Genomic DNA, 13,380 nt, shown 5'->3' on the forward strand with positions numbered 1-13,380 from the left:
GGTGCAGATAGAGGAACCAGGTCATCTGCAGTGTGGTCCAGATGGCATGTCCTCTGTTCTTGCTTTGCTTTGTGTTAGCCAAGGGATGCTGAAGGATAAGTTGCTGGTGCTGAGTTGAAGGTGGACAGCAGGTCTATAGGCTGCTCGATCAGCCGCCATGTTGTGTGTTGCATGCCTGGCCGTTCAGTGTGGACTGGGACCCTGTGAACATGACTGTCACTAGGGTGTTGCTGTGACCCTCCTCTCTTCAAGTCTCTATGGCAGAGACTCGTGACAACCAGGACTTGTGGCTGGGCAGATGCAGATGGCTTCTTCCTTGCTTGCTTGTGCGAGACAGAGACTTGGAAGTGTGAATGAACAACACTTTATTTCTTCTTTTTTTAAAAAATGACCAAATCATGGTCTCATATAAACATTCCTGTCATTCTTGAGACCAAGCTTGGTAAAAAGCAACTGCTTATGCTTAGATGTCACTACACGGGAGCTAGCAATGTTTCCTGTGCAAACCTGGTAGGATGTGTCTGGGATTAGGCACTGGGGGACTGGAGTGGCAGCTGTGAGGAGGGGAGCGGAGGGGGGTGTGCTCTGAAGTAGCAAGAGCAGCTGGGAGGCGGAAGAGGAATGTGCTTTGAGAACAGTCTGGAAGGGAGGACAGTGGGACTCGGAGAGCAAAGGTGAGGCTCACACCTCCACAGGCTCCCCTGCCGACGTCGGGGTGCAGGGGCAGGCCGACTGCTCTGACACAGAGCCCCAGCCTGGGGGTTCTGGAGCCCCCATCCACAGAGGCAGAGGCACGTTGGGATGCTTCTAATGCAGCAAGGGAGTTTAAAGCAAACCCCTAAATTACAAGAGGGAACAGTTGTTCTTCAAAGTGGGCTGAAAGGCAGGAAATTAGGCCTCTAAGCACGGAGAAAGAAAACTTACGGAATTAGAAGTCTTTGTTCTGAATACCATTACTTTGATCTCACACTGCCCGGCTAACCGAGGGAGCAGGGATTTTTTTTTTCTCCCCTCAGGAGAAGGAATAGAATTTGCGTTTTGGGAAGGTACCCAAGGCCACGTGATGCTAATCGGGTGATGCTGATCGGGTGGCTCCTCTGCCCCTGACGTGGACGGATGCTGTTCACCTATTGATTCTGGCCTGTGACAGGCAGCTCGGGGAGCTGGGGGCTCTTGTGTCCATTTCGCGGGTGAGCAAGGTGAGACTCCGAGGCCACCTGCGCAGGGCGGCAGGTGAGGTGGGCAGGACCGGAGCCCAGGCCGTTTGACTCCCAGGCCGCCAGCAGTTTCCAGCACACGGCAGGTCTGGCACCGGACACGCGGGCCGGCCGCGGTTCGGTCGGGAGCCCTGATCTCCCGAGCTCAGCCAGCTTTCCAGGCCTGCAGGGCATTTGGTTTGAGAGGCCTCTTGCTATTATCCGATAAATCCACTTTATCTCCCTGGAAGTTTGTCATTCCTGGAGACTGCAGCCGTCCGAGGGAATGTGGAAGGGGAGCACGCAGGGCTCCCGAGAGTCGCACGGAAAGGCGGGAGTGTTTGGGAATTAGAGCACAGCTTTCCTTGCCAAACAGGCTGGGATTTGTATATCAAAGAAAAGAGAAAATAGCAAGATGGACCGTGGTTGCTACTGCTCTGTGACTCTGACCTTAGCTGTGGCAGAGAACCTACCACGGGGACAAGAGGGACCCCAGCCAGTCCAGCGGGCGGGTATGGCCTTGGGGTGCGCCTGCCCCCGCTGGGAGAGGGAATGGCCACCAGGACAGGCTCAGGGGGTGGTGGGTTCTTAGCTGGGCTCTTGCCCAAGCCTGGGGGTGGGAATTAGTCTCCAGAACTCACTCCTGGTTTTCGAAACCACCGCTGGGCCTGAGCCTCAGCCTGCCCCAGAGCATTAAGCTGGGAAATCGCACCCCTCCAATGCCAGAACCGTCCAAGGGAAGCACGGGTTCGGAAGCAGGTCTTTGTGGCACTTCAGCAATTGTGAATCCCCCCATTGCATGGTACCGGAAGCCTCGCTCTCCTTCCCAGGCACAGAACCAGGCCAGAGAGGCCAGCTCCGGGCTTCTTGTTCCTGACTCTCCACCCCCAGGGCTGGGTGGCATCTGTGTCATTTCCTTAAACTCCTGAGCCTGGAGTTGAGTGCACTGGTTTATTCGGACTAAACACGGGCAGGGAGTGAAGAGTGAGCAGGAAGAGGGGCCGCAAAGCGGGGTGGTCCACTGGCTCCACTGCGGGCGGCTGGTGCTCAATGTCCCGGGGACTCCAGGGGGACCCCAGGGGGACTCCAGAACCCCGCGTGGCCCACGCTGAGGGGAGGGTGAGCTGAGGTATTTATACGCCAAGTCCGTCAGCCTCTGGCAGGGGCTGCTCTCAGGGGACATTCATTCCCCGGCCTGCGCTCATCTGGCCGGAGCGGGCTCTGCAAAGAAAGGCGCCAGGAGGGAGGGCAGGACGTGGCCGGCCGGGCAAGGTGGCCCCCTGCACAGCCTCTCCTCAGCCTGCCCCCGCCCAGGCCTCCGCTCGGGCTGTGTGAGGACGTCCCCTGTTCTAACGCTCCACAGGTTTCTCCTCACTTCCCAGCCCCGTCTGTCATCATTTCCTCGGACACACGGGTCACACTGTCTGTGGGGGCCGTTGGGCGACTGCGGTGTCCTACAGCCAAGCCCCTGCTCTGCGAGGGCTGTGGACGCCGAGCTCCCGTGACTGCGGCTCTGTCCCCCCTCGCTTGGTGCCAGCGGCGGCCACCTCTCCTCTCGGGGGCGTGCCCGGCTGCTGCTCGACCCCCCAGAGCCCTACCTGAGGGACCTACATTCTTGTTTCTGGACGACGCTTTTGTCTCATGGTGTTCAGATCCCTGTGGGGACTGTGTTCATGTCCCGTGGCTGCCATGACAAAGTGCCAGAGATGGGGCGGCTTAAACAACAGAAATTTGTTTCCTCACAGTTCTGGAAGTCTGAGATCAAGGTGTCGGCAGGCTCGGGTTTTCCTGTGGTCTCTCTCTCCCTGTGTCCTCACAGGGTGTCCCTCCGCATGTGTCTGTGTCCTGATCTCCTCTCCTCATGAGGACACCAGTTGTGTTGGACTAGGGCCCACCCATGTGACCTCATGTTACCTTGGTCACCTCTTTAAAGATCCTGTCTCCAAATACAGCCACGTGCTGAAGGGCTGGGGGTTGGAACTTCAACATATGAGTTCTGGGGGACACAATTCATCCTGTAACGGGGATATTCTCTGCTATCTCTGTGTCCTCACTCACGTAGTGGGACAGCCCCTTTCCCGTATTTTAGCTGGACAGGCCAGCTGGGGGCAGGACAGGCGGGAAGACAGAGAAGGTGGATGTGTCACTGTGAAGTGTGGCTGTTTGGTCCTGTCATGCAGTGCTTTGGGGCTCGGGGCCTGGCCTGAGGGGAGGGCGGCGAGGCCCGGGCTCCTTACTCCCCCTCAGCCCTCCCAGGCTCCACCCGGGTCCCCACGGCGGCCGCTGCTGACCTGGGACTCAAATCCTTCAGTCCAGCCAGCTAGAGCTGGCCTGGTGGCTATCCCAGGGATGCGGGGACATGGGTAGCTTGTCTGCTTCCCTTCCATCTGCCACACCAAATGCAGCTGGAGGTGGCCCACCCGCCTGGGCCCCCCGGGACTCCTGACAGAGAGACATCGCTGAGTGCAGGGACAAAGCACAGCTGCTGACACCCAAGACCAGAGGCGGGTCACCATCCAGTTTTCTAGGGCCATGCTTTCCCCCCACTGGTGTCCGGAAGCCAGGACTCTCTGGAGACAGGGCCAATGGCTCCGCAGAGGCCTAGCTGGAGGCGGTAGTTCTGGGGAGCCAGTCAGTCGATGGTTTTCACACATTCTTTACGATATTATCTTAACCGGGACACGGAGTCCACAGGGGCTGAAAGGAAAAGAATTCAAAGGCTGCAGAAAGCCAGGCTTCGTGGAAAAGCAGGGCCCAGCAGAGCTGTCTTTGGGGAGCACAGGCTTCCAGGGGCCAGCGCGTGGGGCACCTCGGCCCACAGCGGGGGCGTGTGGGCCTCCTGCCGGGCAGGTCAGGTGCCACCAGGACGGCTCTCCAGGTCAGACCTGGCGGGCAAGCGAACACGGGTCCTCAAGAGAACTGCTTGGATCCCCCACCCCACTCCCCACCCACCGCCTGCGAAGGCCGAGTAGAGGCCTGATGTGGTCACACCATCTCCAGGAAACCGGGGCCCCCGCTGGGGTCTGCCTCCCCCGGCTCCCTGCCGTACTTAACTTTGGGAGGCTCCTTGCGTGTGGTGGAAGCCGGCAGAAGTCTGTGTTCTCTTGACCTGCGACTCTCGGGGCAGGCAGAGGCTGCCTGGTGCGCAGGCGGGGAGGGGTCGGTGTCAGTAGACCCGATGATTATGTCGAGGGACGCTGGGCTGTCCATGGTTGGGAGAACGTCCACGGCTGTTCTTCCACGGTAGCTGAGAATGGCACCTAGCTCTCTAGGTAGGCTCCTGATCAAGGTGGGCCAAGCCCAGACCACAAAGAGAACACAGGCCACGTCCAACTATTAAAATATTTCAATGTGATGGAAAGGCTATGAGGCCAGAATATGTGGTTTACAAATTTCAAGCAATAAACCACTATAACAAAATTATAGGACATTAGAGTAACTCGCATAAACCCAAGGAGAACACAGTCTAAATGACAGACAATAGCCACACATTCAAATGCTGACGGGCCAGGCATGTAACGTGAATGCAGGAATGGGCATGTGTAGGGCAAGAGGGCATGGTGGGGCCCGTGGCTCACTGGAGAACACATGACCCACCCATAGGCATCCTGACTAACAATGACACTGTGCCACCAACAGGCACATCTGTGGGCACATGTGGTACATGGGATACCAGTCTGTGACCACGCTATAGCACAGCTATGGAACAGGGGACAAAGCCTTGAAATAGAAAGTAAACTTGAAAGGCGTTTCCAGGCTGTTCTGCGGGGTCTGATTGACATGACAGAGGATTTCTGCTCTGGACTGGAAACGATGCTGACGTTTCATTCACACCCACCTCCATTTGGGATGCTGCCCTCCGAGTGGAGTGTGGAGATGGAACTGGTTTTGTCCTGCTGAGGAAGGTGTGGGGAAGCCTGTCCAAGGGACAAGAACCCTGACTGCATTTACCACTTTTTTCCATCTGGGTGGTGGATGAGTTTCCCAGGGCTGCCCTAACAAATTAACACAAGCTGGGTGGCTTAAAACAACAAAAATCTACCTTTTCACAATTCTGGAGGCCAGATGTCTGAGGTCAAGACGTCATCAGGGCCGCACTCTCTCCCAGAGGCTCAAGAAGGAGCCTTCTCTGCCTCCTCCAGCTCTTGCGACCCCAGGCACCCCTTGGCTTGGGGCTGCATCACTCCAATCTGCCGTCTTCCCTTGGCCTTCTCCTTTGTGTTTGTGTCTTCTCTTCCGTCTTTTATAAGGACACTTGTCATTGGGTTTAGGGCCCATCTGGGTAAAGGATGATTTCATCTTGAGATCCTTAACTTGATTACGTCTGCAAAGACTCCTTTTTCAAATAAGAGGTTCCAAGGGTTAGGATGTGAAACATAACTTTTTTGGGGATACTATTCAACACATGACAGGCATTTTCTGTGTCCTTTTCAGCCTTAAAATCAAAATCCAAAACAGAAATAGGAGTTATGCTTGAGGGCAAAGTTCACTTTCCTCCCAGAGGGTGGCTCCCAGGTATGACCGTGCCTAGGGGAGAAACTCCGCAGGACCCAGGAAGGCCACTTAGTTTTCTGGAGAGTATATTTATGGAACTAGAATTTCCATCCCAAAGTGGCCTTTGAAAATCAGGACTACTGGCTTTCCTCTATGTGTGGATCACCTTGGAACCAGAACCGTCTTAGACCATTATTCGGGAAGTGCTATGGCTAGAGGTGCACAAGCCTCAGAAGTTCATGGCTTAGGGGACATCTCTTCCCTGTCCCCATCCATCACCACCACAGGGAAGGCCTTAGTTCATAGCTCTCTAGCCTGGGATAATTTTAGGCAGGTAGTTAAGGATTCCAGACTTAACGGAGAACTGGAGCAAAGCAAAGAATGCTATGACTGAGTGTCTAGGATTTCAACTTGGATTGATACGTTGACTCTTGTCATGGGTCACAGAGCAGCAAAAAGAAAAAAGTTATACATATATGTTTGTTTGGTCTATCTAAACCTCACGATGGCAGAGCTGGGTAGGGCCAGAGAGAATAAAATCTCTGCAATTTCTGCAGTTTGATTCTTAATATGAAATATTTGGGACAAATTGGCTTCAAGATGAGGAATGTTGTAAGAAATAAAGGGGAAGGTATAAAGTACAAGATGAGAAAAATAAAAGTGTATGGTCATACTCCTCAGGGCTGTCCAAACACTGCTAGGAGTAGGTTTCAAAGTTGAAGAGATTAAGGAGCATTTCTGTTGAAGAAAGTGTGACATCTTGGGAAATCCAAGGGGGGGACCTCAGGTTGAGCATTTGCTTCTCTTGGTTATCTTGGGGCCATAAACAAATTGGCTGTCTTTCTTAAAAGGTGAGCCCACCCCCACCACCACCCCAAAAGGAGCTAGAGAGACCCTTCTGGAGGCTGCTGCTCTGTCCTCCCACAGTGGCCACTCTGAGAACACCTGGGCCGGGGCCCTGGTTTCCTAGTGATGTCCACCTCCCACGGTGGCAGAGGGCAGGACGAGGCCGTGCGAGTGCAACCCGGCAGACTCCCAGAGAGCATTGCAAGACTCCTCTCTTTCCCACTGCCTTTGTCTGTACTCTTCCACAGGGATCTGGTACCAACCAGATGAGTCTGTTGAGATGCAGATGTTGAGCCTGGGCAGAAAAGGGCCGGTCTCTGCACCGTCCCAGAGAGGCCTGTCCACCCCATCCCACTGCGCCGCGTGGGGCCTATTAGTGTACTTCCACTTCCCCACCCCACGCAAACTGCTTTCCCACGTCAAAAAAAAAGATTTTACATTCTGGTTATAAAACTCAAACCTCCTCCTTGTTTAGAAAATCAAGAAAAGCTGAAAAGAAAATGAAAATCACCTGTCATTTTCAGTTAATGAGAGTTAATAGGTGTCACACAGAGCCCTTCATCTGTGTCTGCCACCGCTCTAAATCTTCACACGGATCAGCTCATCTCCCCACCAACCGCATGACATAAGGACTGCGATTATCCTCCTTCTATGGATGAGGATAAACGGGGGTTGGAAGCTCGTCCAGGACCACAGTCGGTTGCGGTACGTGTACATGTAAGCGTGCACGTGCCCACTTTTTCATAATTAGGGTTATGCTCTATGCATTGCTGAATCTTGTCTTTTCTTCATTTAACACTGTATCATACACATTTCCCATGGTATTACAAATTCTTATTAATCATCATTTTAATGGCTGCCTAGTACACCATAATTTATTTGCTCTTTTCCCTCTTGTTGAACGGTTAAATCTCTCCCCCTCTCCTTTTTCCTGAATTTTAAGTAAGACTGTGATGAACCTGTTTGTACCTCTGTTTGCATCGCTGGTAACTTCCAGAGGACCAGGGCCCAGGACTGCAATGGGTGTGTCAGCGGGCACGAGCTCTCAGGAGGGTCCTACCGATTCACCTTCCGTCACACGTGAAATGCCTCTCCCCACAGATCAGCCGCCGTCACCTGTAGTCATTTCATTTTTGTAAGATAAAATTCACATAATGTAAAATTCATCTTTTTAACCATTTTCAGTATATTCACAATATTGTGCAACTGTCACCTTTAATAATTCCAGAACATTTTCATCATCCCCCAAAAGGAGGCCATCATTCCCAGCCCCCTCCTCCTCAGACCCTGCAACCACCAGTCTGCGTTCTCTCGCTGTGGATTTGCCCGTTCTGCACATTTCGTATCAATGGACTCGTAATATTTGCTTCTTTTTTAATGTATGTTCATGTGATGGATGGTATCTACCTTTGAGTTAAATCAGTGAGATAAACTTTTGCTCATCCTTTTGCCCATTTATATTTATTCTTTGGTGAATTACTTGTTCATGCCCTTTGTCCACATTACTTTTAGAGTCTTCGTGTTTCTATTGATCTGTATGAACTCTTTACATATTAAGGTAAATAACTCTTTGACTATCATATTTGCAGCAGTTTTTTTCCTGCCAAAATATTTTGATGTGGATGACAGAGAGTCACCTGTGAAGTGAAAAGAAGCCACACAAGGCAGTGGAGAGCTCGGGGAGTGTGTGGGCAGAGACTGGGCGTTGGGTGGGCTTTGCCTGGAGGTGCAACAGGAAGGCTGAATTTTGTTGCCTATGAGCCTCTGGGGTTTCCTTCAGTGCCAGCTGATACAGCCACAGACTCGGCCCCTTGGGCCATCTCCCCAAATTTCTGCTCAGGCAGCTGCTAGTTAGGGGGCAGGGGCCAGCCCTGCCTTGGGAAGCAGGAGCACCCTGGAGCTGGGGACCTGGGCATCCAGGGGTGTCTTTCTAGACTTGTGCTGGCCTCCCCCTTCCCTGGAGAAGGTTAACTTACCTTTCTCCTCTCCACCGCCCACCCGCAGTTTCTGGCACTTTCCTCCCCCACCAGCCTCCCTCCACCTGCCTCCTGGAAGGCGGTGAGGTGGAACGGTGGTTTGTGGGCACACCGAGCTTTGTGTGAGCTCCCGGCAGCCTGGGGTTTGCGCCCATGCATAGAAGATGGGCCCACAGGCCCGATTTTCAGGGACTGTGTAGCCAAGCAGCGGCCCTTCCTACACGAACAACGATGTAGGAAATTAATGGGGTTCCTGAGAAGAAAATGTAAATGGCAGGAGAGTAAGCAGCCGTTTTACTGTGAATGCACTCGTGCACGGCAGATACCAGCAACAGCCTGACACAGCTGAGTGGACTCAGCCTACTGCTTTGTTTAAATAACATCACTCCCCGCCTCTGCCCATGAAGGGTTTGGGGATTAAAACATAATTGTGGCACTTTGGAAACTAAAAGGCGTATCCAATTTTATCACTCTGCCGGGTCCAAACACTGTTTGGGGGCCGTTTCCCCCAGGGAGAGCACAACTGCTAACTTCGAATTCTTAATGGAAGGGGATTTCTTGAAGCTGTAGGTAGGCAAAAATCCTTGTGTGCTTGTGTGTGTGCGTGTGTGCGTGTGTGCACGCATGAGCACGCACGGGAGGATGCGTGCTCCACAGGCCTTCTCCTGTGGAGAGAGCCCACCCCCTTTGTCAGGTGCTCAGGGGTGTCTGTCCTTGGCCCCAGGAAGGCTCAGACCAGGGTTGCAGGTCACCGTGGGGGCAGCGTCCCCAGAGGACTGATGTCGTCTTGTGCTTGCAGTGCTGGTGAAGGGCCAGGTCACCACCAAGTACTACCGGCTGCTGTCCCGGCGGGGCGGCTGGGTGTGGGTGCAGAGCTACGCCACCGTGGTGCACAACAGCCGCTCGTCCCGGCCCCACTGCATCGTGAGTGTCAATTATGTACTCACGTAAGTCACACGTATTTGTTTCTCTCCTTGCTCTCTCCTCCTTCCCTGTCCCGCGTCGGATCGCTCCGATAAGCACCGTCTCTTTCTCTCTCTCTTTCTCAAACTGTTCATTTGTCTCCTGTTTTGTTTTTATTTGAACAGTCTGGTCCAAACCTTTGGGAAGGTCCAAACGATTTCCATGCTCAGTGGTGGGGGCCGAGCAGCAGGCAGTGGGGGGAACGAGGAGGGGGGAGCCCTGCCCAGGGCGCAGCTTAGGGCCCATCACAGAGCACAGGCGAGGGGCCAGGGCAGCACCCCCATCTTTAATACGGTACAAAGAGCGAGCACATCCTCGATCAGGAACAAAGTCATGCTATCCGTGTCCACCGCTGACATTTGGGTCATCCTGGATGCTCCTGCTGTTTGAGACAGAGGAAACTTCCCCCCATTCTTCCCCTGTCTTCCTGCAGAGGCTGTGGCAAGTCATGGTGAATATCCGGCCCCTTGAGAGCCCCAGAAGGTCAAGTTCAGTTGCAATTACCTTTTAGGCCCTTAGAAGCAACAGGACATAAGTCTACCTGGAGCCGTATATTACTCTCTGCCCACCGTGGCTACTACATATTAAATCTCCTTGCACCCGGCTCTGGCCCCGGGTGCAAGAGGCCCTGGAAGTTCCCCCAGCCCCACCCTGAAAAGGGTCTCCTCATTCACCTTCTAAATGCAGTGAGGATCTGGGCTCTAGGTTCTTTCACAGAATGACAGCCAGGTTCTTAGGTGTTTTAGCAGCCAAGTGATTTTTGGCAAAACTCTAAGAGAGAAAACCTTTTAGCCCCTTATTTATTCTTCCTGAGCAGACCGGTGTGGGCTGGCACTTTGGGGGCCCTCTCCTTCTGTGAGCAGGACCATGCTGCGTTGGCTCTTTAGGGTGGAGACGGGCCCCGGACGTGCAAGTGGACAAAGCTGGAGGCCGGGCCCCGGACCAGTGAAGGCTCGCAGCCTTGTCCCCCAGGTGCCAACAGAGAGCAGCTGGGCCACAGGCACGTTGGATGAGGGGGGACTTGATAAGGGTATTTCTGCCCTTTCCTTTTTGCCTTGATGGCCTTCCTCGTGGCCCCTGCTGTCCCCAGGAAATGTGTTTGGGGCGTTATGGGATTGGAGAGAGCTGCTCGGGCCTCCCTCTGCCCTGCCAAGTGACACTAACCTGGCTCAGCATTTCCTGGGGCCACAGGTGGCTTCTATACCAAGGGTGAGCTGGCCTCTCACATCCCAGCCACATCCGGCCTCAGAGAAGTGACACGTTGGGGCACTGAGGATGAAGGTGCCCAGGGGATGGTGCCAGGGGAGCCGCTCTGCCTCCGCCCTCGCCGGCCGTGACTCGTCCCACTCTGGCTTTCCAGGGAGATCGAATACAAGGAACTTCGGTTGTCCCTGGACCAGGTGTCCACTTCCAAGTCCCAGGACTCCTGGAGGACCGCCTTGTCTACCTCACAAGAAACTAGGAAATTAGCTAAACCCAAAAATACGAAGATGAAGACAAAGCTGAGAACAAACCCTTACCCCCCACAGGTAAGGCCGCGTGCTGGCGCTGGCGGGCCGACTCGGTCCCGGGCTCGGGCGCCCGGACACGCTAAGGAGCGATGAGCTCTGACGGCGCTGCAGGGTCTCCCTGCAGAGTGAGCAGGGTCCCCGGAGTGTCCTGCCCACATGCTGGTGACACAGCCTGGGGGCGCCGCGAGCGGGGGCCAAGTCTAGGAAAGAGAAGACTAACCTAGGAAGGCACGTCGGCCTGTTAGACCCACGGAAGTGTTTCCATCCTTTTTAAAAATGAAAACCTTTCTTTCTTTTTTTTATTTAAAGTAGTTTGTGACCTCTTGGAAATGGCAAGTGTCCACGTGCGTCTGGTGTGCTGTCAGCTTGGGGTGGGTATCCCTTTCCACCCAGGAGGTGGGTGACGGGGTGCTGCTTGCCGTGCACCTGTCCCCAAAGGACCTCGCAGTGGTGGTCGGGGCAGCGGTAGGGCCAGCCCTAGGATGGGGTTGGCACCGTGGGAGCGGATCTTGTGGGGCCGGAAGGCAGCTTCCCGCCGGCCCTCGGCCAGCCCTTCACCCACCTTCTTTGCCCCGCAGCAATACGGCTCGTTCCAAATGGACAAACTGGAATGCGGCCAGCTCGGAAACTGGAGAGCCAGTCCCCCCGCAAACGCCCCGGCTCCCCCAGAACAGCAGCTCCATTCAGAGAGCAGCGAGCTTCTGTACGCGCCACCCTACAGCCTGCCCTTCTCCTACCACTACGGACGCTTCCCCCTGGACTCGCACGTCTTCAGCAGCAAAAAGCCAATGCTGCCGGCCAAGTTCGGGCAGTCCCAAGGATCCCCTTGTGAGGTGGCACGCTTTTTCCTGAGCACACTGCCAGCCAGCGGCGAATGCCAGTGGCATTATGCCAACCCCCTAGTGCCTAGCAGCCCGTCTCCAGCTAAAAACTTCCCGGAGCCACCGGCGAACACTGCTCGGCACGGCCTCGTGCCAAACTACGAAGGTGGGTCAGGTCTGCATGCAGGGACGCAGGGAGAACTGGGAACAGACAGGGCCCGCGGCAGCGGTGGCGGTGGGTGGCAGATGGAAAAAGAATCCTCTGGCTTTAGGCAAAGTTTTCCTCCTTCTGCTTCTAAGTAGGACTTGCAGTGCTCTCCTGCTCTGGATGCAAGCACTTCACTAGGGTGAGGAAGGACACTCTGCATGCCTCAGGGACAACTAGTGACAGTATAAAGGGCAAAGGAAAACCAAGTGTTCAGCCTTCATATAAATTCTGGCCTCGTTCACTCCCCAAAAGGAGACAATGATTTTCAAAACCAGCTCACATGTGATGAGAATGCCCCAGCTGCATTTATTTTACAAGATTACTTTCCACTCCACCCAAAAATGAGTATGAGAGACAAAGAGTCTATTGGTTTTCTTCCCATGCCAGTTTTCAAAGTGAGGAAAACTGTTGTGGAAATTCATGGGCTCAGGGACAGAAATGCCACTCACCAATCCAGGGCAGGTTACATAAAACCTCTAGGCCTCAGTTTCTTCCTCTGTAAAATGGGATCGTATGCAGTGTGATGTGCCTACTCCAGGACATGGCACACAGGAGGGGCCCGCCCAGCACATGCTGGTTCAACAACAGACACAAATGGCCTTTTTGCCTTCTCCTGGTGGCAAGCAAGCAGATGTCATCTGTGGAGGTGCCCTGGAGCTGTCTAGGACACAGACTCCTGTTTGCTCATTGAACCAACCCCAGGCAGAGGGTGGAAGGTGGGGATTGAGGGTTAGCTGCAGGAATGTGACATCAGGATGACATGTCCCAGAAAAGAATTGCACCAGCCCCTACTTAAAGCGGGGCTAAGAAGGAGAGCTCCCAGAGTGTTCTCTCTCTCCCCTGCCTCTCTCTCAGTAGGGCTCCCAGAGTACCTCCTCAGGCTTCTTCCTGCTTTGGATGCAAATCCCAGGAATCTCTTGCTCAGCTCTGTGACACAACCTTAGATACATTTCTTCTCCAAATCTGAGAAGAGGGATGTAGATCAAGGGAGAAATCTAACCTTCGTGGAGATCACTAGGACATGTTTTTGAAAAGTAGCCAACTTAGAAAAGACCATCCCAGCAGCCAGGGCCATGCTGCCCTGGCTTTTGGCCTGGGGCTGTCCCCGGAGCCACCGATTCTTCGATTGAACCCTCAATATCCATCAGTGCTTTGGGTCCCTCACATAACCAACTAGGGGATTTTTCGAAACATCCAAGGAAAGAAAGACACGGGAAAGGGTTTTGATACAGCTGGAAACATTATCCACTTGAGACTAGAATTTGCATTTTTGTTCTGTGTGTCTGGCAGTTGGCTTATGATATGTCACATAATGTTTGATTTTTATTGGTATTTTAAAAGTGAAAGAGGTTAATAAGCATTTGT

At 53.8% G+C, this 13,380-nt stretch overlaps 1 protein-coding gene across 1 annotated transcript in view; it reads left to right on the forward strand.

Moving 5' to 3' along the window:
- The window catches only part of SIM2 (single-minded family bHLH transcription factor 2), a 43,916-nt gene extending 31,159 nt beyond the window's left edge, over positions 1–12,757 (forward strand). The window contains exons 8-10 of the mRNA XM_012640092.1: positions 9,312–9,459; positions 10,836–11,004; positions 11,565–12,757. Coding sequence (XP_012495546.1) covers positions 9,312–9,459; positions 10,836–11,004; positions 11,565–12,110 — 863 coding nt within the window. The 3' untranslated portion in view covers positions 12,111–12,757. The remainder of the gene's footprint in view (positions 1–9,311; positions 9,460–10,835; positions 11,005–11,564) is intronic.
- The last annotated feature ends 623 nt before the right edge of the window (positions 12,758–13,380 follow it).

This window comes from Propithecus coquereli, unplaced genomic scaffold (genome assembly GCF_000956105.1).
Source record: "Propithecus coquereli isolate 6110/MARCELLA unplaced genomic scaffold, Pcoq_1.0 Scaffold148, whole genome shotgun sequence".
NCBI classification, from domain to species: domain Eukaryota; kingdom Metazoa; phylum Chordata; class Mammalia; order Primates; family Indriidae; genus Propithecus; species Propithecus coquereli.